This window comes from Zootoca vivipara, chromosome 11, assembly GCF_965207765.1.
Source record: "Zootoca vivipara chromosome 11, rZooViv2.hap1.1, whole genome shotgun sequence".
In the NCBI taxonomy this organism is placed as follows: domain Eukaryota; kingdom Metazoa; phylum Chordata; class Lepidosauria; order Squamata; family Lacertidae; genus Zootoca; species Zootoca vivipara.
The window spans coordinates 13658308-13685613 of NC_142594.1; the positions used below are offsets into that span (position 1 = coordinate 13658308).

The 27306-nt window shown below is 43.6% G+C and overlaps 1 protein-coding gene across 4 annotated transcripts in view; it reads left to right on the forward strand.

The window, feature by feature from the left end:
• The first annotated feature begins 254 nt into the window (after window positions 1–254).
• The window catches only part of ZNRF2 (zinc and ring finger 2), a 60206-nt gene continuing 33154 nt past the window's right edge, over window positions 255–27306 (forward strand). For 3 of the 4 annotated variants that reach the window (XR_015946385.1, XR_015946384.1, XM_035128889.3), the window contains exon 1: window positions 502–1099. Coding sequence is in view for 2 of the 4 variants with exons in the window: in XM_035128889.3 (XP_034984780.1) it covers window positions 640–1099 (460 nt within the window). In the remaining 2 variants the exon portion in view is untranslated. Of the gene's footprint in view, window positions 1100–27306 lie in introns of all 4 variants that reach the window. The other variant, XM_035128888.3, reaches the window with a different exon arrangement.

Genomic DNA, 27306 nt, shown 5'->3' on the forward strand with positions numbered 1-27306 from the left:
CTCCGACAGGCCAACCAGCGGGCCCAGCCGCCCTCGCGGCCCCTCAGAAGCGGGCGGCGCCTGTCACCTCCCGGCGCTGAACGGAGACAGGAGGCGGAGCGGGAGGCGGCGGCCCTCGAGCCTCCCCTCCCCCCCCCTTCCCATGATGGCGGCGCGGCGGCGGCGGCCGGGCAAGCGAGCGAGGGAGGCGCGGCTGCGCAGAGGTGCCGCCCCCCTCGCCTCACACTTGAGCGAGCGCGCGAGCGGCCTCTGAGGCGGGCGACGGGCCGCCGCTGCTTTCCTCACGCCACGACCACCGCGGCAAAGACGATGGCCGGAGCGGCGGGGCCGAGGAGCGCTTGGGCAGCGGCTGCGTCCCCTCGCAGAGCGGTACTAGCTTTCCCGTCCTCTTCTCCCTCGCCCGTCGTCGTTCTTCTGAGGGACTCACCGCGGCGGAGGCACCGCCGCCTCAGCGCCGAGCCCGCCCGCTGAAAGCCGCGGCTCTTCTCCCTCAGCTGCCGGGTCCGGGGAAAGGAGCGAGGGCGGCGCGCTTTCGCCTACCCCGCCCCGTTGGCGGCGGGACCCGCACAGGGAAGCAGCCGAGCCTGAGAGGAACCACAGCCAGACTGCGGCGGCGGCGGCGGCGAGGAAAAGGGGGAGATGGGCGCCAAGCAGAGCGGCCCGGCCGCCGCCAATGGCCGGACCCGGGCTTACTCCGGAGGGGACTTGCCTTCCAGTAGCGGCGGCGGCGGCGGTGTGAACGGGCGGCCGGCAGGCGGCGCGGCGAGGTACACGCACCTGGCCCCGGGAGGGCAGCACCACGCGGGGCCCGGCGGCTCGGCCAGCGGAGCGGCGGCCCCGGCGCCCCGGAGCAGGTCTCTGGGAGGGCCGGGCGCGTCCGGGGCTCGCGCGGCTCATTCTGCCTTCAACATCCCCAACAGCAGCGGCCTCTACGGCTCGCAGGACTCGGTCAGCAGCACCCCCGAGGAAGGGGGCAGGGAACGGGCCGCGGCCGGAGGAGGAGGAGGCGGCGGTGCTGGAGGAGGACACGGCAGCGGCGGCGGGCCCCGGCTCGTCATCGGCTCGCTGCCCGCCCACCTCTCGCCTCACCTGTTCGGAGGTAAAGAGAACGCGGAGGAATGACACACGTGTGAATGGGTGGATGCGTGAAAGAGAGGAGCGCGGAGAGCGGAGGGGAGCCGCGGCGGCCGGGGTCGGTAGAGCGCGAGGCTCTGAAGGAGATCAGGGTCGCGGGTTCCAGCCCCACGCCGGCCACAGAGACGCTTGCATTTCAAAGGGGGTTGGGCTGGATGGCCCCGAGGTCCCTTCCGACTCTTACGATTCTTACAAAATGAGAGCTGACAGGATCGTAGAGTTGGAATGGACCCTGAGGATCAACTAGTCCAGTGCAGGAATATGCAGCTTGCCCCTTACCGGGATCGAACCTGCAACCATGGATGTAGCCAGGATTTTTGTTGGGGGGGGGGAGACCTTTGTTAGGAGTGCCAGAACCTCAGTTAATTAAGGATTTTTTCTTGATTTGGGGGAGCAGCTGCCCCTTGCCCCCCCCAAATGCTTGCAAGCTTGGTATTCTCAGCACCATGCTCTAACCAACTGAGCTAGTGCTTAGTTTAGAACAGTGGTTCCCAACCTTTTTTTTTTGGCTATGCCCCACCCAAGCATCTCTAAAATACTGACACCCCCCCCCAACATATAATTCTTATTATTCAAAAAGTGAACGCCTATTCACATGGAGGAAGCCTAAACGGCCATTCACTGTTAATAACTCATTCTCGAATTGCCCCCTTAAAAATCAAATCGCTCCCCTATGGGGCGTGTGCCCCATGTTGGGAACCAAGATTCTAGAGCGACATTTCTCACCCACCCATGCCCAAATGTGCTTGATTTTTGAGGCGGGACGGACTGCTAGTTTGATGACTAGTAGTTAGGGCTTCCTCTGACTTTGTGCTTGCTGTTTTGACTGTACATCTTCTCTCTAAACACTACTGGTGGTAGAGCCACCCTACCCACATGTGTGTTGTAGTGGATACAATGCTGAACCATAGACACCCAGGTTGAAATCCTTGCTCAGCCATGAAGCTCACTGGGTGACCTTGGGCTAGCCACTGACTCACCACCTGACCTGCCACGCAGGGTTGTTGTGAGGAGGAAATGGAGAGCGGGAGAGCCACCTTGAGCTCTTGGGAGAAAAGGTGGGATGTAAATGTAACTGTCATAGGATTGTAGAGTTGTAAGGGTCATCTAGTCCAACCACCTGCAATGCAGGATTCTCATCCAAAGCATCCGTGACAGATAGAATCTCCTTTCTTCTAACCTGTGAACCCCTTGGTTGGATTCTGCCTCCTAAGCAGACAAAAACAAGCTTACTCCCATCTTCCATGTGACAGCCCTTTAAGTACTGGAAAGTGGTCTCCTCTGTCTCCTCTTTATCATGTAAATGTATACAGAGGAGTTGTAAGTCCACTTGACAAGCAGTAGCAAGGTTTCTATTGTGGGGGATAAGGCTGCTGCTGGTTCAGTCTGTGGTTAGGAATAAAACCCACAGAAGCCAATAGGGTTTGCTTCCTGTTAAGTTTGGCCAGGTTTACAGACTTAACAGCAGCACAGCTCTATGCATGTCTGCTCTGAAGTTTCACTGAGTTGAGAGAGACTCCCCCCCCCCAGTAGGTGTGTGTAAGATTGCAGTTTAAGACTGTAATCCTACGCATACAGTGGGGAGCAAGGTCCATGGAATTTACTTCTCAGCAGATGTGTGGAGGGTTGTTTGTGTTCTCACCTAATGGCTGGGTGCTTTGCATGGATTTTGCTTGCTAACTTCGTCTGAAGAATACTGCAAAGTTTTTCACTGTTTCATTGACTATTTTCTGTGTTATATGCTTCACATATAACACAGCGTTACAAGGGTTGCAGCTGGGCAGGGGTTGTATCTCAAATATATTTGCTGCTTCCCTCTTCTTTGGAAGTAACTACTGAGAAGTTTTCTCTTAAGTTCAGCAGATTAGGAAAATTATTTTGCTCTCTGACCAGTGTGTTCTGCTTTGCTGGCTTGGATTTTAAAATGCCCTTGAAAAAGGAACTGGAAAAACTAACTTTCAGCACTATACAATATCGCAAGTATTTATTTGGCCTGCAACTTTAATAGCTGTTAGTAGTTCTATAAATTTTCCTGCCAACCATTTATATAATTAGGACTTAATTGGATAATGTATTTGCACATCCATGCAGTGTATTTAAATCTGACCAAAGTTTCTATTTAGATGCTGATTCAAGAATAGAAGCAGTTTGTTTCTGATTTTATGTTAATGAATTTGGTATTTACATTTTTTTAAAAAAAAGGTTTTATTGGAGTTGCAGCAGCTTTGAAACAAAGTTTCTGTCCATAGGCAAAAATATTCAGATAGGGTAAGAGCAGTTCTAGTAAAAGTTGTACACAGATCTAATTCTATAGTGTAATGATATGGAAGTGTAAACTATTGAAAAGTGGATAAACTTGAAGATAGTGAAAGATAAAAACTAATTGTGCCATTTTACAACAAAATCTTATGTGCATATATACTTTGATTGAAATCCAATTGAGTTCAATAGGAATTCAGCTTAAAATAATTGGTTTTTAAAATCTACAAGGCAGCTTGTTATAATTAATATGGCATTAATAAGAACAGGGCAAATTTTGGTTCTGAATTCATGCAGAAATATTACATTTTGTTGCAGCCCTATCTTTATAACAATTCACCTAGTCTGGGGGTGGGTAACATGTTGAACCGGTGAATCTCTATGTGGTTGTCTCTCTCGCTTTTAATGGTCAAAATAAAAATAAAAAATCCTTCCAGTAGCACCTTAGAGACCAACTAAGTTTGTCATAGGTATGAGCTTTCGTGTGCATGCACACTTCTTCAGATACACTGAAACAGAAGTCACCAGACCCTTATGTATAGTCAGAGGGTGGGTGGGGGGGTCTGTGTGAGGTCTCTAAAACCATGATTGTGTGTTGAGTCTGTGAGAAGTCTGTATGATAGCAGTCTTGTGTAGGATTGCATAGGAGAAGCAGCAAGGTGCTTGTTTCATCTTGTGAGCAAATAGGATGATGTAAAATTCATGAGACATCCTTTTCAAAACTGTGGGGCTCCTAGGTGCAACTGGCTGGGTCAGTGTTGCAGCTATGTTTTAGGAAATACCCCTGATCAACATCTTAATGTCCAGAATGCTTTCTTTTTTTTAGAAAGAGAAAATACCCTGTTTCTCCAAAAATAAGACGTAGCCATAAAATAAGCTGTGGCAGGATTTTTAAGTATTCAAGGAATATAAGCCATACCCTGAAAATAAGACATAGTGATAGGCACAGCAGCAATGCCGGCCACGGCAGGAGGAGGAAAAAAATAAGACATCCCCTGAAAATAAGCCATAATGTGGTTTTTTGAGGAAAAATAAATATAAGACAGTGTCTTATTTTTCGAGAAACACGGTACATAACCAGAAAATTTATTATAATATAATATAATACTTAACCCACCAAAATTGGGTAGTCTGTATATGTAGGCTGGGACGCGGGTGGAGCTGTGGGTTAAACCACAGAGCCTAGGGCTTGCCGATCAGCAGGTCGGCAGTTCGAATCCCCGCAACGGGGTGAGCTCCCATTGCTCGGTCCCAGCTCCTGCCAACCTAGCAGTTCAAAAGCACGGCAAAGTGCAAGTACTGTAGATAAATAGGTACCACTACAGCGGGAAGGTGAACGGCGTTTCCATGCGCTGCTCTGGTTCGCCAGAAATGGCTTTGTCATGCTGGCCACATGACCTGGAAGCTGTACGCCGGCTCCCTCAGCCAATAATGCGAGATGAGCAGCACAACCCCAGAGTCGGTCATGACTGGACCTAATGGTTATCCACAGTGCCACCCGAACTGCTCTAAAGATGTGTAAATAACTGCTTCTTAGGATATCTTGTTAATGGAGATATCCTTATTTTAAAGCTTTTGATAAGTAGAATAGGATTGTTCATCAGATGAAAAGCCTTTTCAACATCTGCTGACTACATACATGTGACATAGTTATTCAATAGATAGATTCTTACGTTGGCTGCCTGGCTGTATGAAGACAAGCAATTTAGAATTCCACTTGCAACTGTGGTGGTACATGAAGGCTCCAATCTGATACTTAGGAATAGAATTCAATGTATATGTCTCATTGAACTCAATGGGGCTTCTGAAGCAACATGTTTAGGATCTTAACTGTAAGCCTATGTTCAAAGGAGCAGTTTTATACAAACAGTTCTATAATAAAGTGATACGTGTGTAACTCATATTAGAGTGTTTCTGTCAGATTATTATTTTCTGCATTGAATAAAAGTTCTATGGTTTTCCTCAATATGTGTGGAGCAGCTTTGCCATGGAGGATTCCCCATTTCGAGGGATGAGTGTATGGATGTTTGTTTTTAAATTTGAGCTGGGAATGGAGGGGGGGGGGCACTGCTTCTGACTACCGGTACTTAGAATCAGCAGTACAGTATCTTGTATCAAGGGAAGTTGTAGTGCTTTCCTACATATTCACAGGTATTGTGAATACTGTATGAGTATAATTGTGCAAGTACCAAAAGCTCATGCTTTTTATGGAACTTCACATCTTGCAATTTAGATGTTACTGCACCCATATGAGCACTCTGAAAAGCACTTCCTTTTTGTGGAAACAGTAGCATTTTAATGAATCTGGTGCCTATCCCCAGGAAGGGAATAAGAATGAAATAGGCCTTTAAGCCTTCCTTTAAGAAAGCAAACAATTGAAGTTATACAGGGCTTTTGGAAGAAATAGAATTGGAAATTTTTCTAACACCCCAAAGAATGATCTAATTTGGCATGCTTGTTTTACTTGTATTTAATCAACAGAAGTGACAGAGTTTGAAACTGCTAAGCTTCCCTAAAATTTATTTGCAGTTGGCATCTCTTTATTGTTGCTATTGAATATAAGAGTCAGAAAAATTTCCACAGAAAAGTAAAGGACTGGAAATAGTTTTCACTCCACCCCACTCCATGTCACAAAAAAAGTATTCAGACAGGATAAAACTGCAACTTTCCCCAAAAAGTTTTAATTGAGCTCTTCTCATTCTGAAAAATTGTAGGATTTTAACTTTTTATTCTAATTAAACAGTACCTTTTTAAAACTTTTGTACCCTTGTGTAAAGGAGATGAGAAAGAATCCTAATGGGAATAATGCATTTTACATTTGTTCTGAATGGGAGTATTAACCTATGGAATAATTTCCATCAGTTTGTAAAATAAAGTAGCACCTTATATCTCTTATTCTTTGGGACCAATATGATAAAAACAGTTTGTACTTTCAGTAAGTCAGAGGGCACAAGAGTGCTCTTTTAGTTAAGGTTCTGTCATCATAAGCCTCAAAATTCTATTGCTCATAAAAATGACATCTTGATGTAATAACTTGAAACTTGAAATATAGGGAATACCTGGTGAAGTGTACAAATGTGCCAAGGTTAAAACAGATCCAATAAAAATTTCCAGAGGTACAGAAAGTTTAAAAGTGCTGCACACTGACAACTTACTGTTTACTCCAATTTTCAAACAGGCATATCATTTCTTTCCAATTTTGGTGAAAACTGCTGACATTCAGGGCACTGAGGGAAGTGCACTTTTTCATTGGTTTGGTCAGGTTATTAAGCTTTTCCTGCTTCATTAAACCTATGGCAGAAACTGCTGGCAAAGTTACAGTGCATGCTGAGATTAATTCTGAAATGATTCCCCCCACCAGACTTCAGGGTTTCCAAATGGAGTCATCTAGTGGATGCTATGTGCAATGCCTATTCTTTTATTTGTGGAGTGTGGCAGTGTGGTGCAGTGGTTAGACTGTAGTACACAAGGTAGAGACTTCCTGGCTTGTTGGAGCTGCTGGACATGTTCATGATTCTTTCCCGGTTTTTAGCATATACATAACTGCAGGGATGGTGACTGTGGCACTGTATCTCTCTGAGATGCATTCCTTGCCATTTATTTACCACGAGCAGAATGAAGGCAGAAAGGCAGCACAAAGTTTCAGGTCTCCAGGCTTGCTTTTCCAAGTGGTGGGAGAAGGAAGTAGAGGGATCATTGCCTTACATTGCCTTTCTGCAATGTAAGGGCTCCCATCCCCACCCTATGTTTATGTTGGGGTAGGACAAGAAAGTATGGATTGGGGGCTCCTTGCTACCATAAATGCAGTAAGTGGACCCTGCTCACTGTGTCCATTGTGGTGGGCAAAATATGTGGAGATATTGGGGCCTTACACTGACAAGCTCTAATGATCCATAAGTGATACAGGACGAGGACAATGTGGAACATCTTTGCTGGTCTCAGGCACTCGCACCTTCCCCATTTGGATTTGGGCCAGAAAGACCAAAAAGTGGTGTTTGCATGGAGATAAGTTGTAAGCAGGTAAGCACAGTTCTTGATATTGCCCATTGAGTTTTTCTTATTTTTGTGTTATTCCCTACATTACCTTTGCACTACAATGTAAATAAGCAGTGTTGTAATTTTAATCACAGGATTTTACAGTATTGTAATGCATGCTTTTTTACACATGAGCTTGCAGTAATTCATATGTTAATAAAATTTGTCTTGGTGGTGAGTGAGTTGGAGGGCTGCTTTTAACATCTCTCAAGCTTGACTATTTGGGGCTCCCACCAGTTGCCTTGCATACTATGAACATACTTCTAGTACATACTGTTTTTGCAAGCTGGAGTCTTAAATTAAGTGTTCTTACTTTTATATATAAAAAGGCATTATGCCACTTGGACTTTCATTTGCATTGCAGCATTAAGTAAAAGGTTTGCTAATTAGACAGCTAACTTAAGTTGCTTATAGGGGTTGGTGCTGAATTAATTGTTTCTGCAGTTAATGTTGAGTTTGACTGAAGTTAATTTGTGGTTTACTTTCTGTAATTACTGTATAAGAAAAAGATTTAATAACCAATATTTAAGCCTATATGTAATTGAAACTATGATATGAGAAGCTACTTCTGTAATGAGAGTTAATCTACAATTATTTTCAATATATATATATATATATATATATATATATATATATATATATAGTTTTTTAAAAATATATATATACAATTATTCTTTTAACTTTATTTTATTTCTGTCTCTGCATGTTCTAAGCATTATTTTAAAATGTGACTATTTCAAGTCTCCAAATGATTTGAGTTTTAAGTTTATGAGAAGATATGGATGGAAGACTTGGAGGAATAAAACAAGATTTTATTCAAATTATAGCAGTGATCCAAAGCATTGTGGGAAGTGTGGTGCTTCCCCCTCACCTTTTTAAATTGAATTTAAAAAGGCAAAATAGACATGCTTGCACTAAGCAAGGAATTATTCTTGTTGACTTGGGGGAGAGTGTGATGTCTTCTTCACCTCCTCCCTGTTCCTATAAAGGACAGTATGGCAGTATGACAGAATGTAGAGTTTTGGATATACTCACCGTATAAGAAATGCGACCCGGCATATAAGACAACCCCCGACTTTTGAGAAGATTTTGCTGGGTTAAAAATTAGTCTTATAAGCAAGAATATACATTGCAGAGCTGTTGGATGAAATAGGGGGCAATATATATGCTGCCCAGAGCACCTTGGAGGAAAGGAACAATATAAATTTAATAAGTTTTTTAAAACAAAATGAGTTAATGTTTTTCTTTTATTAAAACAGAGTCTTGATTTCATACATCAAGAGTGCTACTGTAGAAAGAGCTCCAGATGGATTTTGTCATATTGACTATCCTGGCTCTCATTCTAAGTGGTTTTGGCAGACCATTATGTGTTAAAAGATCTGTTAAGATAACACTTTTCTCCTTTCATCAAATTTCCTGTTCTTCTCTTCCCCCTTAAAAAAATACCCATGCATGCTAAAACTTCTTATTTCAAAAACTAAAAATCCCAGGAGGTGGAGACAGAAGCACTCCTAAAATATTTTTACATTTTAACTAATGGGATTTGAGTTACTTGGCAGTGCAGATATTTTGAGAAGTTAGAAGTGAACTGCTTTCATCCCATTCAGAAGAAATACAGGTGCCTATCTATGAGTGTGGAAAAAGTCATGGAGAAGTTAGATTCTGCCCCAGTGGTTGCTATAAAGGTGGTTGGGTTCATGTATGTGTAGGTACCGGTATTACCTTCTGTGTTGGCCTAGAGTCTAAATTAGAGTGGTGGCTTTGGGGAAATGCAAAAACCTCATATCTTTCGCCTTTAAGTATATCTAATACAGTACTGAGAAATTGTCTTAAGCTTGCCCTTGAGCATAAAAAGCACATTTTCAGTTGTGGTGTCCACTAATTTAAGAAATGGAGATCTAGGGAGGAAGCATATACCTGTCTTTCTTTATGTGTGCCTGTTTGATCCCTGTGAACCATGAATGAATGTCCTTGTTGGAGCTTGGAGTGCCACTTCCCTTATACCCAAATTTTAGGCTTCCTTTCTACCCTTTTGGTCAAGTCATGCCAATGGAGTGGGGAAGGGGAGACCTTGTGATAAACAGCTAGTTTATCTCAGAATTTCCTGCCTGCTTTTCACCTCACCCATCTTGCAAATTAATTGTTTGAATGAAAGTCATCCTAGTGCGCTGTGGCTGGACTGGCTATCTTGTGTCTTCTCTCTGCCTGACCATTACCTCGATGGACCCCCATTTGCAAAAACAAGAAATATCCTTCAACAAATAAGAACTTTCCATGTGCATACACAGTTTAAAGTTTGGAAATAAGTTGTTTGAGGAAGAGGTTTTGTGTGCCTCCTTGCGAGTTTTCACACCAGTGTACTTGCTTATGTAGCAGACACAAATTCTCAGCTAGACGTTCAAGAAAAATCCTGCAATCTTTTAAAGTTGAAATGTTCCAGGATATTGTTCTGAGAACTCAAGATAGACCAATGAAGAAAAGGAGTGGAGCTGAAATTAAATTATTTAAATAGATAAGCAGATGTGTTAGGAATTCAAATAGATAAGACTATGTGTGGTAGAAAGGAAAGAGACAGAACCTTGGTTTTTAACTATGTAATAATGTTATTTTGGCAATTGAACTGACTGTTTAAAGGCACAATTACATTAATCCTAATGAGTGAATTTATATTTTGTGAATATTTTATGCTTTAAAAACATTGTCTATAGGGTGGAGTGGGACTGGAAACATGAAGGCCATGATGTTTAAGTTTAAAACCATTGTTCATTTCCTATTTAATGTTACTCCTTAAGACATGGTTGAAGACCCAAGCTAAATTCCTTTCAAATACATTTTTTATCTCACTTGACATAAATTAGAATAATTCCCACAAAACTGTAGTTCATGGAAGAGCATTTAGCCTAATTTATGTCCAAAGTGCTTCATGTTTTGCCTGTCGCTGGTTTCAGCATATGCTCAATATGCTGTGCAGTTCTGATTCACTGTTTTTACAATACTGTACTTTAAAGTTATTTTTTTCCTTCTATGGAAGCTTCTGTTGCAGACAATTAATTGAGTTGCTTCGGGAAACTGTACTCCCAAACCATCAAATACTAGATTATTGTCTTTGCACAAGAAAATATGTTTCTAGTAAAAAATGATGTAATGAAAATATTAATATGGGCATGCTTAGGTTTCTATGGGCTCCTAGAACCTGTAAGACCTCACACTGGTTTGTCAGAAGCTTTCCTTAAATTAGTAAACGTTTGGGCCATTTACTTAAGCACATACTGTACAAAGAAGTTTGAGAAAGGCTAAAGTAAACCTGATTTGTAACCTAAATTGAAACACTGCTGCTGAAACCAGTATTTCTGGAAAAGACAGGAAATGTACTAGAAAGTACTCTGGGGTGTGGGAGCTTTGATCCTGGGTTCCTCTTGTGTCAGATAGAAACTATTGCACCATATTTGAATGCTTCATCTCTCCTGTCATCTTAGAAATGGACTTGCTTGGGAGTGGTTCTCTTCTTTGTTCCATATGCAGCCCGGATACCTATTAAGTCTTGAATAGTTCAGGGTTAAATAGACTTTGGAAGGATAGGAGCTGAACTTCTTTAACGCCTTACGTACATTTTGTTTTATAGGGTCCTCAAAACAGTAGTTATTATGATTATAACTGTCATTAACATCAGTCTCTCTGAATTTCTCTCATCAGTCTCTCATCAATTTCTCTAAGCTTTAAGATGCTTTTGCAGGGACCACTTTTATCCTTCACTGAGTTGTTAAACTAGGCATCCCCAAACTTCGGCCCTCCAGATGTTTTGGACTACAATTCCCATCATCCCTGACCACTGGTCCTGTTAGCTAGGGATCATGGGAGTTGTAGACCAAAACATCTGGAAGGCCGCAGTTTGGGGATGCCTGTGTTAAACCCTTGTATTTTAATATTGATCCTTCTGGGCTTTTGTTCTCACACCGGTAAAGAAGTATCAATTAAAAGCACTGTTCTCATACAACTGTCTGTCCTGGTATGCACTCTTCTTAGACTACAGTCATACCTCGTGTTACGAACGTGGCAGACCCAGAAGTGTTTACTTCCGGGTTTCGCAGCGCGTACATGCACAGAAGTGCTCTATTGCGCTTTCGTGCATGCACAAAAGCACCGCTCGGGTTGCAAACTTTTCGGGGTGCAAACGGCACCCGGAGCGGATCGGGTCCACAACCTGAGGTACCACTGTAGTAAGAAAGAAGGATAGGTGTAGTTTAGGTGCCAGGAACTAATGGTATCCATTTTTCTTTGTCACCTGCTATGGCTGATAGACTGCCAATGCTCATTTTGTGTTTCTGCTTCTTTCATATCTACTTTCTCCATACATACTGATCTCCATGCTGGAAAAGGGCAATAAGGCAAACTATCTATCCTACTGGGTTGTAGCAAAACTCTATGGATGTTGGAGACAGGGTGATAGAGTTGGCTTTGGTCTCTTACTAGCAGCCATGTTGCTGGCTGTCACTCTGTAGTAAGGAGTGTCTAATTTTGGAACCCAACATTTTTGCTATGTCCTGGCAGAAGGGAGTCCTGCACACAGATTCTCCTCTCCCATTCTGGTATCTACCTTCATCGGGAACTGAAGTAAATATCATAAATAGTGTGCATGCACACTTCTTCAGATACACTGAAACAGAAGTCACCAGATCCCCACATATAGTGAGAGGGTGGGGAGGGGCCAGACTGTTTATGGCTGCATTTGGTCTTACAGGAAGAATTTACGACTGTTTACGATTGGTCTCACAGGGAAAGCAAGGGGTGAGATGGTTAAAGATAGCTTTATCATGTATCATGAGATAATAATCCAATGTCTTTATTTGGACCAGGTTTCTCCATTGTTTTCAGTTTGGTGATAAATTGCAGTTCAGCAACTTCTCTTTCCAATCTATTTCTGAAATTCTTTTGTAATAAGACAACTACTTTGAGATCTTGTATAGAATGTCCTGGGAGAATGCAGTGTTCTCCTACTGGTTTCTCTGTCTTGTAATTCCTGATGTCGGATTTATGTCCATTTATCCTTTGGCGTAGGGTCTGGCCTGTTTGTCCAATATAGAGAGCTGAAGGGCATTGCTGGCATTTGATGGCATACACAATGTTAGAAGATGAGCAATTAAATAGTCCTGAGATGGTATGTTTGATGTTGTTGGGGCCAGTAATGGTGTTGCCCGAGTGTATGTGGCAGCAAAGTTGGCATCTGGGTTTATTGCAGGCTCTGGTACCAGTGTCCATGTTAAGTCTGGTGGTTGTATTATTGTGGGTGAGGAGTTGTTTAAGATTGGGTGGCTGTCTGTAGGCAATGCAAGGTCTTCCTCCCAGAGTTTGAGAAAGAGAACTGTCATTGTCTAGGAGAGTTTGTAGATCTCTGATGATGCGTTGTACTGTTTTAACTTGGTTAAGCTCATACGAATTTACAGTCGTAAATTCTTCCTGAAAGACCAAATGCAGCCATAAACAGTCCGGCCCCTCCCCACCCTCTCACTATATTTTGACTATACCAGACTAACATGGCTACCCACCTGTAACTATAAACAGTGTGTTATGGTGCTATATTTCAAAATGTTTGAATTCCTCTGTGTGGATAAGGCAGAACATTACGTGCATACTTTCTGGTTACAACCTCTTTAACTGGTTCTTCAGAGTACAGTAGGTCTGCAACTTATACTTCTTTTTCTTATTCATCACAGCTTCTTTTTCTTATTCATCACAGCTTTAGATGAATCACAAATAAATAAATAGTAAAGGGAAGGGAGACCTTAGCTTATCGGGCTCTGGAGGCTCTCACAAGATATTGTGGGGCCATCTGAAGGGTTTTCATTAATGGAAACAGCTTTTTAAGCCATGCACCTTGCCTATGGGGCTCTCAAGTGGTTGCACAAGGCCCTCATGGGGCCATCCAAGACATTGTGAGCTCTCAAATGACTGGGGCGATTCCTGGGTTCCTTCTGACTTTGCATGATTTTGCCTTTGTGGACTCCCGGATATAACCCCAGTGCTCTCCAGATGTTGTTGGACTGAAGCTCCTGTCAACTCCATTGAGCATGGTCCAGTGGTTAAGGATTATGGGAGATACATAGTCCAACAACATCTGGGGGCCCCCACGATGGGGTGGTTGGTCTGCAGGTTCAACTTGCAAGTCTTCTAAGCACCCTTGCAGCTATATTATGAGGAAGTCACTGTGGACACTTCCTGGCTGTATGTTTATGCATGGAATGTGGCAGAGGATAAGGATTGTGGAACGCATTCTGCATCTTGGGTTACTGGAGACCTAATGGTAATGAAACAAACTGGATGACAAGTATAGAGTGCAGGACGTAGAAGATGTGCTGCAAAACTGACTGAACATGAGTGAGAACACATAGCCGTGCCTACTGCATAACAGTGAATATGGTGAAGAACACCCACTTTTCTGCCTCCTTTGCATCCTCAGCTAGTCATCCAGTGGAGTTTTGTTTTTTTGTTTTGGTATTTTTCGGGGTCTGCTTACTTCTGATCCAGGCAGTGGAATTCTAGATCCTGTGGGATCCTGCTGTTATTTGTTTTCAAGACAATTTGAGGACTGCCCTTGAGGCTGACCCAGAAGCTGCAGTTATTGCAAAATGTGATGGCTTGACTGCTCACTGGAGTGGAATATCACCATCATATTACGCTACTGCTGAAAGAATTGCACTGGCTGTCATTTAGCTACCAGGCTATTCAAGGTGGCAGCATTGGTGTACAAAGCCCTGTACAGCCTGGTACCAGAATATCTAAAATATTATTTCATCCCCTACATACCCAACCTATCACTGTGTTCTGCAGGAGAGGGTATCCTTCAGATATCAACCTTATCAAGAGGTCCATTCTGCACAATGTCTGAATCAGGCTTTAATGTGGGGACACCTGCTTCCCATTGCATATCAGACAGGTGTCCTCTCTGTTGTCTCTTTGGTGCCTGCTAAATACATTCCTCTTTCAAGAAAGTGTAAAAAATACCCCAGTTGGCATCTCTCTTGGATTTGAATTGATTTTATGTATGTGCTATTTCTAGTTCAATCTGTTCTGAATATGTTATACTGCCCTGCAAATTGCTGCTGAATGCCATGGGAAATGAGTAAAAAAATGAAATACAGTAATAAAGATTTGGTTCTGTGACATTGTCAATGTGATTTCTGATTAGTTCCCTTTATGCCTGGATAATGTGTAAAATGATCCATTATAAGAAAACTTTTTTTTTAAAAAAACAACAAAATAAGAATGTTACATGTGCAAGAGAGTAAAGAATTAAGATGTGTGCTCTGATACGAGGGTTTGTCAGCATTAAGAGAAGAACTGCTTATTAACATCTGCTGAAGGGCAGTACCACAGAAGTATTGAAGTAATTGCTTCTGCTAATGACTAAAATGAAAAGGAGAATAAATTTCTTCCTTTAGGATGTTTCATTTTGGTGGAGAGTTAAATATTTTTCCTACTGTGAACAAGAGCAGACATAACTTCTTTGCAACCTTCAGCCCACCCTTCCCTCCAGTGTCACAAAACATTTCCTTCCTCTACCATTTGCTTTGGTTGTGTCAGTCAAGATACTGAACACCCAAGATTTGTGTTAGAGCTTCTGTGCTATCTATTTCATGGCAACCACAATACCAGCTAGATTATTAAAAGTTCTGATTATCGCTATCATTAGCCTTTTCTTTTGAATTGTGCACCTGGTGCTGTGTTCTCATCACATCAAAACCAAGGGAGGTGTATAACAGAACTGCCTTATTTCAAGAGAATGCTGTGAAACATCTGAGTCCAGTTCCAATCAGCAGTAGAAGGATGCATTGTCATTCCAGAATACTTAAGTCCATAGAACCAAATCAAAAGAAAACTGAAAGTTTAATTTGTGCAACTTGGAAAGGGAGGAAGTTGAAGCATTGGGAGTGGTGCATGCAAGCTATCGACATACATTTCTGTCTGTCATGGCAGGAAGAATGAAAGCTGTCAAACAGAGTGGTATCACATGCAGGGACTGTATGTCTAGATGGCATAGAATCCCAGCCATGAAACAATGGTGCTGGACTGCTATTTACATCTTATTGAAGCTATGACTGAATCGCTTATTGGGATTGTCCTCGAAAGCATCTTAAATGCATTTGAAAGCCTGGCAATTGGTGCAGATGGTCAGATGCAATCTAAAAAAAGTCACCACTTTTTTTTGGCATAAAACCGAATAGCAAAGCAGAATAATTGACTACAGTACTTGGAAGTTCCTTATGTTTACACCTACAGAGACTACAATAATGCTGAAGCGTTTCTGAAAGGCTACTGTTCTATGAAATAAAAATAAAATACTGGTAACTTCAATTTGCTTATGTTTATGGAGGAAGTTGTGTAACCTTGCTGAATTTCTTATTCTGCACACTTAAAAAACCTGGAGGTGATCTCCATTCATGTTCTGTTTTCCAAGCTTCATGAGTAAAATCCTCTCTAATTAAAATTACTGCTTTAGAAGGCTGACTTGGCTTGATTCAGAATGGTGAGGTTTGCCCTTTGCAATCCCTGCCTATTTAAAGCACTCTCAATCTTATCTATACAAAACCTTACAGGGAGAAATGCAGACATAATTAAAAAAATAAAATTATTATACTGCATTTATATACCGGTAAAGGTAAAGGGACCCCTGACCATTAGGTCCAGTCGTGACCGACTCTGGGGTTGCGCGCTCATCTCGCATTATTGGCCGAGGGAGCCGGCGTATAGCTTCCAGGTCATGTGGCCAGCATGACAAAGCCGCTTCTGGCGAACCAGAGCAACACATGGAAACACCGTTTACCTTCCCGCTGTAGCGGTTCCTATTTATCTACTTGCATTTTGACGTGCTTTCGAACTGCTAGGTTGGCAGGAGCTGGGACCAAGCAACAGGAGCTCACCCCGTCACAGGGATTCGAACCGCCGACCTTCTGATCAGCAAGCCCTAGGCTCAGTGGTTTAACCACAGCGCCACCTGGGTCCCTTTTTATATACCGGTAGCTGCCCCTTAACAGTTTTGCTCTTCATCAGTTTGTTCACTTCTGTAGGTCTTGTACTGAATACATTTTCTTATAGTGCACTCTAGCGGGGTAATCATCTTGTTGTTAAAACATATATACCCGAGTGGCATGGAGAAATTGCACATATGCAACGTTCTGGCCTGTCATTTTTTTTTTTAAATTGAGGGGCATTGTTTCAAAATCTTTTTTTCTGCAGAAGCCCTCTTCTAACCCTACAATTGCCCTGCCCTTTTCATTTCATACCTCCGTATGTTGACAAGGGAGTAACAAATAGCTTTATACCACTGAAATTACATTTCACTAAGAATTCTTTTAGGCAAAAATTTTGCAGCACAAAATATTTCTCATGCAAAATGCAGCACTGGAAGAAAAAGTGAACCCTGACACAACTCAAGGGACAGCGCTGAGTCACTCTTTCTCTTCTCTCTCTCTCTCTCTCTCACCACTGAAGTTCATGCGTTCAAAGTCCAGTGGGGTTTACTGATCTGTAGAGCATAAACAGAAGGTGGAAAGCAGTCAATAAAGCACATCCTTAACCTGTAAGCCTTTCACTTTGTTTCGCAAGGAGTGCATCGGTTTTTTATACTACTGGCCTCAGTACGTATTTGCATTGGTGCTTTTCCAATAATACTGCTGTGCAGGTCCCACCTATGTTTGGGAATGACTAGATAAAGCAGCTGCTCTGTTCCTGCATTTCAGATACTTGTGGTTGATTGAAATATGTATGCTAGTTATTGGCCAGAAGGTCTATAGCTGCGGGCACTGATGGAGACTGGCATGGGATGTGTGTTCCAGAAGCTGATTGTTTCATTCTATGTGATGAGAGGTGGCTTTGAGACTTCATGACCAGGTCGTACCTTGGAAGTCAAACGGAATCCATTCCGAAAGTCCGTTTGACTTCCAGAACATTCAGAAACCAAAGCTTCTGATTGGATGCAAGATGCTTTTAGCTGCTTGGAAGCAGGTGATCTAGCAAGGTGGGGTGGTGGTGGCGGCAGTGTGGTTGTTGTTGTTGTTGTTTGTTGTTAGATTTAATATACCGTCCTATACTGGAAGGTCTTAGGGCGGTTCACAGAACAGAGATAATTTCCCATTGGAAAGACTCCAAAGGACTCTAGTTATTTCATGGTCAGGTTGCTAGCTCCACTTGCTTGCATTAGTTAAACTGGTCACTTTACCAGGCAGACAGAACATTCAACAAAATCAAATGGAATACTTTAAGAGGTGGAGAGGTGCCCCACTTAATGTCCCTTCTCCTCCCAAAAAAGTTGTGACATGGAGCTTTACCGGTTGTCTTACACTTTAATAGGAAAATGCTGGAATATATATGCAGAATACAAACACACACGCGCGCACACACACACACACACGGGGTGGGGGGTGGGGAGAGAGAGAGAATATATCTGTCAATATATATAGCCTACTTGGCACTGAAATCAAAGCCAAGAAAATGTTTTGTCACTGCACCTAAAGCAATTGCTATACTATATGCTTCACCAACACAGATGTCTTCTTTTCGGTTTCAATGAAATACGTTTGCTGCTTTTTGCAACCAGGTACCAAGGAACAAAATGCAAGCATATAGGGTCTGTTATGGATGGGATAGTTCTTCAAAACATTTGCAAGTAGGAGCTGGAATGTCTCAGTTGTCACTCATGAGTATTTTGAACAGAACAGTTTCATACATAGGATCTCTGACAGAGGTTTCCTATTCATTTAAGAACTATTTAAGATCTTTTAGTTGTTAATGTTAAGGATTGATTCTGAAACCCCTTGGATGCCAAGCATAAGATTTTATCACTGAGGTTTACATGTGCTTGTCCTTCATAACAAGCTGCAGTAAGTTTGTGTGTCAACAAGGTACAAAATGTATTGTTCAAAATGGGCCTTTGGTGAAAGCCAGACTCTGGGTGTTTTCCTCAGAGGTCTTTGTGATTTTCTAGTCCCTTGAAAGTGGTTTGCCTGCCCTTTGCTTTTCTGTAGTGAGCTTCCAAGCCCTAGAAAGTACAGTACAGTATTCTGAAATGCATTTAATGGGTTCTGAACCAAGTTATTCCTAGTATACTTTTCAGCTGATTGGGATAACTACTGATGTTATGGTTACAGGTAGGTAGCCGTGTTGGTCTGGATCGAAGTAAAATAAAAAAATTCCTTCAGTAGCACCTTAAAGACCAACTAAGTTTTTATTTTGGTATGAGCTTTCGTGTGCATGCACACTTCTTCAGATTCTTCAGAAGTGTGCATGCACACGAAAGCTCATACCAAAATAAAAACTTAGTTGGTCTTTAAGGTGCTACTGAAGGAATTTTTTTATTTTACTGATGTTATGTTTCTCATGGCTAATTCTTCTGTGTTTGGGGAAATCACGCTATTAATGAGGTGTTGGTAAGATAGACCTCTAGAAAACCCAGTCAGATGCATTTGATGCTAAAGTCAGAGTTAATGAAGAGTTAACTCCTTTCAATACAGGGATATAGCTATACAAAGAAGTCCAATAGAATCTGCAATGATCACAGCATACAAAAAAATCCTACCAAACATCAGAGGTCATCCTATGGGCCATTTATATTCCAAAAATGCAGAAACTGTATAAGGACAGTTATAATATTGCAAAAGCAGCGTTAAACATTTGTCTGTTAATTTTTTTCTCATGCTTCTTTGAGTTATGAAATCAGATTCATAAATTAGTTAAATAAGCAAATAAGAAACTGTCACATTGTAAATTAAGGGGGTAAGCTCCCACAAATGGTTGAGGAGTTGAGCAGGTTAAAATACCACAAAATAATTTATGTTATCTATTTCGTCTTTTGACCTGAAGTAGATTAAAATTCTAATTTCCCACAGGAGCCAGTTCTTCAACATTTTTAAAGTAGTTGTGTTGACACTACTTAAGCACTTGTATGAGAAAATAAATTGACCCTTATATTGTACATGTTGTCTGCTCCCCCCCCCCCGAATAAATATGGTCTCAAACTATTGATATTGAAGATTGCATTTTCATCGGGTACCTGATGCTGTTTTCCTGCTTAGTATTTGCCTTTAGCTCAGCGACAACCACAAGATGAAGGAGGCCTTATTTGCATTTTGCCCTTGCTTCATTCAAAACTCCTTTACTCTGTGTTGTGCTTTACATATTCTGCACCAATGCACATAACGAAATAGTGAATGTAAAGAGGTCAAGTGCTGCATTTTGTAGCTGCTTCGTACCTTTGCTGATACAGTGGTACTTCGAGTTACAAACGCCACAGGTTACAAACGCTTCAGGTTACAAACTCTGCTAACCTGGAAGAGTTGCCTCAAGTTGAGAACTTTGCCCCAGGATGAAAACGGAAATCATGTGCCGGTGGCGCAGTGGCAGCAAGAGGCCCCATTAGCAAAAGCATGCCTCTAGTTAAGAACAGTTTCAGGTTAAGACCTCTGGAATGAATTAAGTTCGTAACTAGAGGTACCACTGAAAAAAAAATGAAACGTGCTAGCCTAAGGGCCAGCCTTACCATTAGTCATAGTGAGGCAATCACCAGTGTACACAAAAACACAGGGCTGATCACCTGAACTCCTTGGTTATTCGCTTCTGTTAAAGATCAGAACTATGTGTGCCACAAGCTTGTCATGCACATTCTAAGCTAGCCTGCTTCCCTTGGGTGCACTGAAGGATGCTGTCCCACTGCCAGTGTTGAATCAAGATTCAGCTGCCAGCCTAGTCAGCTTCTGTCCATGGAATGGAAGGGGCAGCTTCTTGTTCTTTGCCTCAGGCAACCAAATGTTTTAGGCCAGCCCTGTGCAGCCAGACTGTTCTACTGCATGTAGTACTGAAGTGAAGTGGGATAACATTTCTTAAGAAATAAAGGTAAAACGCTAAATACATTTTCAAGTGGCCTTGGTTCTCTTTTATTTCTGAATAACTTTCAACAGAGTTTTGTGGTACCTTAAAACTAACAACCCCCCCCCCCGCGGTGTAAGCATTCATAGACGGGTCAATTTCATCAGACAAATCTTTTGTTTGCTGCAGCAGACAAATAGGGAGCCCCTCTGATAAATAAATACTTTTACCAACTTTAACCAGCTTATGTTTTTGCTTTGTTGTGTTAGCTAAAACTTGCTGCGGGCTCTGACAGTCCCGTTTCCTCTTTCCTTTTAGCAATCAAACTTGGTACAAAAACAACTGCTGTCAGTGGAGATGCTTGATTCTTAATTGTCAGTTTTACTGTTGTTTGTTACAACTTTTTTTAAAAAATCTATGTAGTGCTTGGTTGTAAGAGAACCTTCAAGTGATTTACACAAAATATAAAATAAAACATTAAAATCATCAATAGATATTCAAAAGATGATTAAAATCAATAGTAACTGAAAAGAAATAAAACACATAAAACTTATACATGTCTTCGATTTAAGCAGGGGCCAAAAAAGGAAAAGAAAAATACTACGAAGGGGCTGCTTTCTGGGTGGAATGGGAGGAAACTGGTGGAAAAGCACTGTTAGGCCAATTTGTTAGGGAGCTGTTTCCTAATAGGCTCGAGTAATGTGAGATCTGATTACAGTATCTGTAAGATGAGCCATTTGGTGTGGGACCAGACAGTGGGGGAGAAGCTTCCATGCCATCCTGGTAATGCATGATACAGCTGTTCTGCCTTTACTCACCAGATAGAGAGTGCAAGTTGGCGCTCTGTTGACTGAGCAGTGCAAATGGATGGGTGTGCATCTTACCTTGTGTAGATGGCTTTTTCTCGGGTAACCCCATCTTTTTTTCTTCCTCAAGGTTCTTTCTTTAGAGACATCAGCATTGCCCTGATACTCTGTTTCTGCTCTTGTTTCTAGTCAGCATGCTGATGGACCATCTGTTTTTTGTTTGAGAACTAGTCTCCCCCCCCCCTGCATGACAGCTGTGGCTTTATGGTTAGACTGGCTTTTAGATACCTCACATTAAAGTAGATAACATATCTATTTTAGATACCAATATGGACCTTTGGGTAATTAAATAATATTGGTTTGATTTACAAATAATTGCTATGAACTATTGTGTTTTGATTCGGCTTTAAAATTAAGGTTAATTAAAGTTCTTGCTTAACCTACCCTATAGTTGTTGTTGGCATCTGTCTCGAGAGACTATGCATCGTGTCTCTGGGGTGAGGTGGGAAGTCAAAACTCTGGAGAATCACAGTGCTGCTGTGACTGCAGAGACCCATAACTTATAACTGATGTGTCTCACATTATTTTTGCTGTGTTAACAGCACTGAAGTGATCCCTTTGGGCTGCAAGCCTTGACAGTGTGTATGGAGGTCTGGGGCTGCCCAGACGACAGGATGCCCCCCAGTCCAAAAGAAAGCAGAGCAATACATTTGGCACTAGCTTGGCAACTATTGAAAAAACCAACCCTGGAACCAAGGGATTGTAACAACTATCACCCAGTTGCAAATACTGTACGTACAGCCTTCCTGAGGAAGGGATTGAAAGAGTTGTGGCAGAACAACTGCAGACATACCTGGATGAGACTGCCTGTCTGCATCCATGCCAGTCTGGGTCTGGGATCAAATCTGCTTCGGTCACTCTGATGGATGACCTTTATAGAGAGAAGGACAGTGGGAGTGCAATCCTGCTCCTTTTGGACTGTCTCTGTGGGATGGATATTGGTTTCACGGTGCTGCGTTGGTTCCTTTGCTAGCTGAAGGGTCATGAACAAAGTGTAGCATTGGGATACTGTTCTTTCGTCGCTTGATGTTTGCGCTGTGAGATGTCGCAGAGCACTATTTTGTTCCCAATGCTATTCAACATCTGTATGAAGCCATTGGGAGCAGTCATGAGGCGCTTTGGAGCCAGGTTCAGCAGTACGCTGATGAGACCCAACTCTACTTATCCATTTCATCTGAGTCAGGAGAGGCTGGATTACTGTATCACACTTTTTGTGGGATTTCCCTTTTTTCTGGTCCATAGACTGCAACTAGTACAGAATGCATTAGCCAGGCTCCTCACGGGAGCAAATTACAGACAACATGTTACTCTACTGCTGGGAGAACTGCACTGGTTGCCAATTTGCTATCGGACCAATTTCAAGGCTCTTTTGTGAATTCACAAAGCCCTGAACAACTTAGGCCTAAAAAGTACCACCTGATCTCTTGTATTCCACCTCAGTCATGGAGATCTTCTGGGGGCCCTCCATGACCTTGAAGTTTAGTTGGCCTTCATTAGGAACCAATCCTGTAGTGTCGCAGATCCTTTTTCGACAGGTTTTGACAATATGATTTTTTCTGTTGCTTTTTCATTAATGTTTTTAATATGTTCATTGATTTTTTTGTATTTTATGTTGTAAGCTGCCTTGATATATTTTATGAATAGTCATAGTCAAAATTCAGCACATTCCCTTCTAAACCAGAATTTGCAAACCCACTAAACAGTAGTTTCACATTTTTGTTAAGCGAGTCTGGATGCTATTAACCATTATTAGCTTCGGTGCAGGTGTAAGATTAAACTATGGTTGAATTGGACAAGGGGAGGAAGTGCATGTTCCTAAGCATGATTTCTAACTCACAAACACAAATCTGCAGGAGCTAGCACTACTGTATTTCTGTACTAGGCCTAAAGCAAAAAAAGTTGCATCAGAACCTGAGCTTTGCATTTATCTAAAGGAAATTTCCATCACATATCTCTGTATTACATTCTGACTTTTTTGTCATTGATAAGGTTTTCCTTTCTTTCTTTATTGCTGCTGTGTTCCTCCAGGAACCATTAGCTACTGGTAAGTATTTCAATTAAATCAGATTTTACAAAGTTTTGCCTAGTGAGGACATTAGACCCTCACTGACTGCAGTGAAAACTTTGTATCCGATGGACAAAGTGCTTTCTCAGGTAGATGCTATTACCAGTTGAAGAAATTGTTGGAAATTGTTGGAAGTAAGAATAATCAGGACACTGAAGTCAGTGTTTGGACTTCATGGTAGACCATGGTTTATTGTGAAGGGAACAAGCGGCACTGAGCCTTGGGCTTGCATGCTCCCCCATCCCCTCTCCTCCTTCAGTTCCTCTTGGTGTCCATTAGGAGAAGAAATTGGAAGTTTTTGCTTCCATTTTTGATTAACTGCAGTTTAGCATATATATATCAAACAGTATTGTGAGCAGCTTAAATTATGCAAACTGTAGCTGAAGCCGTGGCAGAAATGGAAGGCTGTGCTATTTGTGTCAAGCTTTTCATAGTGAAAGGGGATGTCCTGCTTTATTCTCAGTCACAGTTTTCAAAGTACTTTTTAAACTACAGTGTACTTGTAGGGTGCTGAGGGTTTCCAAACAGAGTTCACAACCAGTGTGTTGTCCCTGTGGGATAGCAAAGCCAGTAATAGTGCATCCTAACTGATCTTTCTTTACCCTATATCCAGTGCAAAAGAAGCCAGTCTAGGCTATTGATAGAAAATTCTTGGCAAGCAAAGAGAGATAAAAATAGTAATTAATCCCTGAAGTCTCAAGCATCTCCATGTGTAAATTGTGTTTGTATGCTTTTCTCCTTTAGCATCCAACTGAAAGAAGTGGTTTATTGTCCATTTTATTGTGAATACTGGTGGCAGGTTATGTGGTGAAGGCTGCAGTTACTTGTGTTTGAAATTGCACAAATGGATTTACTTTCTCAATTAAACTCAACATCTTGTATTTTATTCTATGACCCACCCTGAGATCTTGTGACGAAGGGTGGTATATAAATTTCATAAATAATAATGAAATAAGAATATTAACATAAACCTACTGAATGCCTGATCATAGCCATTAAACTTACTACATTCTTTTTTGTGTTGCCGGATGTGAGGGACAGGGGATATCGCGAAGTCCCTCCCCTCCTGAGTTCAAGCCCGTCCCCGAGCAAAGGGGAAAGCAGGGAGAGTTCCGATTCCAGTGGGGAAGCAGGAAGTCGTGTCCGAGGCTCAGGCAAGGTAGAGGAGCCAGGGTCCCAGGTGGGACAGGAAGGGGCAAGTAAGGGGGGAAGACCCATCCCCCCAACTCCAGAATTACGCAGGAAGAGGAGGGGCAAGAGGATGGGTCTGCCAAAGCTTTTGTGTTGGAGAAAGACGCGCCAAAAGCCATTAGGAGGTTCTGAAACCGACTGACAACATCGCTCCGTGTAAATAGCAATGACTTGAGCACTGTAAATACGCAGCACCAATAAAAGAATAAAATGCAGAGCTGCGTAGCGTCGTTACTCTGAAGTAGTCCACTCCGGCCACTGTGACAGCAACCTCCTAATCATTTTTGGGCTACTTTGGAGTTGCCGGGATGAGCGTGTCAGAGGCGGAGAAGTGGCGGCAGATCGCTGAGCAAGCCCAGCTAGAACTGCAACAGCTGTCGCTGCAGGCGCAGGGAGAATTGAAGGCAGCTAAAGAGGAGACTAAGAAGGTCCAGGACGACCGGCTACAACTTGCGGAACAGGTGAGAGAGCTCCAGGAAAAAGAGCAGCATTTAAGGGCGGTGGCGGTAGACCTCCAAAACAAGCTGGATGCAGAGAAAAACAAGGCGGGAGGGGCACCCCAAGTCCAAGTGCTGCCAGGAAGGAGAGCCGGGACCCTAGTAAGCAAGTTCAATGGAGACCCGAAGGAGTTTCAGGGCTTTGAGACTGAGATTGTGTATGCTCTTGAGCTGCACCACGATGAGTTCCCTGATGATGAGCACAGAGTAGCGTTTATTGTGGAGCACCTTACAGGGGCGGCCAGGGAGTGGCTAAGACCGTTAATTGCAACAAGGAATCCTTGCATGAAGAATGTCAAACTATTTCTAGAAGGTTTGAAAACGATGTATTCGTCCGATAGTCATATGGACCAGACTAAGGAGGAACTTCATAATTTACGCCAAGGAAATATGACAGTTCGCGCGTATTGGGCGAAATTCACCATGCTGGTGCACAGATTGGGGTGGGATCTGGAGTCTGCCCCAATGCAAGCGGCGTTTTACTTGGGGTTGCATGAGGAGGTGAAGGATGAGCTCTCGAGAGGTCCAAAGCCCAGTAATATGGATCAACTGAGCAAAGCGGCTCTGGCGGTGGGGGTGAGGCAGGAATCCAGATGGAGCGACAAGCAAGCAACGCGCGCAAAGCGGGCTTGGTTCCCACGGTCGCAGGAGAAGCCACTCCCTCAACAACCCTTTCAAGCCACGCCTGGGGCCAGTCAGGACCAGGAACCCATGCAGATTGATAGCGCGCGCGCGCGGGCTTTTCAAACCCCAGCGGCGCCAAGACGCAAGGAGGGAAGGGGTGGGAATTGCTTTCTCTGCAACTCCCCCCAGCATCTCGTCAGAGACTGCCCACATCGCAGGGAGTGGCAAGGAAAGGCGGGAACGGTTGTGCCCTCCCCCACTGACGCAGCACCACAGCAGGGAAACGGGAAAGCCTGGCTGCAGGAGACAAGGGGCGGCAGCCAGGCACAGTCAGCAGACAACAGCCCCAGCCCACCCACCCGCACAGAGAGGAGCAGAGCCAGCCCACCCCTCCCAGAGCAGGAGTGGTTCTAGAAGTGACGCTCACGCTCCCAAATGGCTATCCATTGACGGTCCTCGCCCTAATTGACAGTGGTGCCTCAGCCAACTTCTTCTCGAGAAACTTTGCAGAAGAGCACCAGATCCAGCTTCTGCAGCTGGATTTTCCTCTGCACGTGGCAACCATTGACGGCAGAGAGCTGCTGGGAGGGGCCATCACTCATCAAACCCCCCCCATGAGAATGACGGTTGGAAGGCACTCAGAGACACTGGCATTCAACGTCACCACCATCTCAGACCCCCCAATCGTTTTGGGCATGAGCTGGCTGGCGCGCCACGACCCCTCCATAAGTTGGCATCAGAGATGCATCACTTTTGGATCGGACTTTTGCCTGGAACATTGCATGCAGCACCAACCAGGGGAGGGGCCTCCAATAGCCACGGTGGCCACCATGCACGTCAAAGGGGGTGAGGCGATACCCAAACCATACTGGGACCTGCAGGAGGTCTTCAGTGAAGCGGAGTCCGACCACCTGCCCCCACACAGGCCTTTTGACTGCCAGATCAACCTGGTGCCTGGGGCAACTATACCCCCAGCCAAGCTGTACGCCATGTCAGACCAGGAACTGGAGGATCTGCGCGCTTTTATCGACAAGAACCTCAAGCGGGGGTTCATCAGAGAAAGCAAGGCAGCAGGGGGCAGCCCGGTCTTCTGGGTGGACAAGAAAGACACGCAACAGCGCCGTCTTGTGGTGGATTTTAGACGGCTGAATTCGGTGACAGAGCCAGTGGCTTTCCCCATGCCCAGAGTGGATGATCTCCTGACAGCGGCACGCAGAGGCAAGATTTTCACCAAGCTAGACCTGAGGGGGGCGTACAACTTGATCAGGATCCGGGAAGGCGATGAGTGGAAAACCACGATGTTCACGCCTCTGGGCTCTTTTGAATATCTGGTGATGCCCTTCGGGTTGCAAGGGGGCTCAGCATGCTTCCAGGCCTTCATGCACCACGTCCTGGGGTCCCTACTCTTCAGGAAATGCTTGGTCTTTCTGGATGACATCCTTATTTACTCCAACGACCCAGTGCAGCACGTGAAGGACGTCAGGGAGGTGTTACAGCGCCTGAAGGAGAACCACCTGTATGTGAAGCTGGAGAAGTGCAAGTTTCACACCAAGGAGGTGGACTTCCTGGGCTACAAGCTGTCAGACAAGGGGCTGGCAATGGACAAGGACAAGGTGCAGACCATCCTGGACTGGCACAGCCCCAGGACGCGCAAAGATGCCCAACGCCTACTAGGCTTTGCCAACTTCTACAGGAAGTTCATCAAGAACTTCTCTCGAGTTACGGCTCCCATCACTGACTGCCTGAGAGGCAAGCAGAAGTTCAGGTGGACACCAGAGGC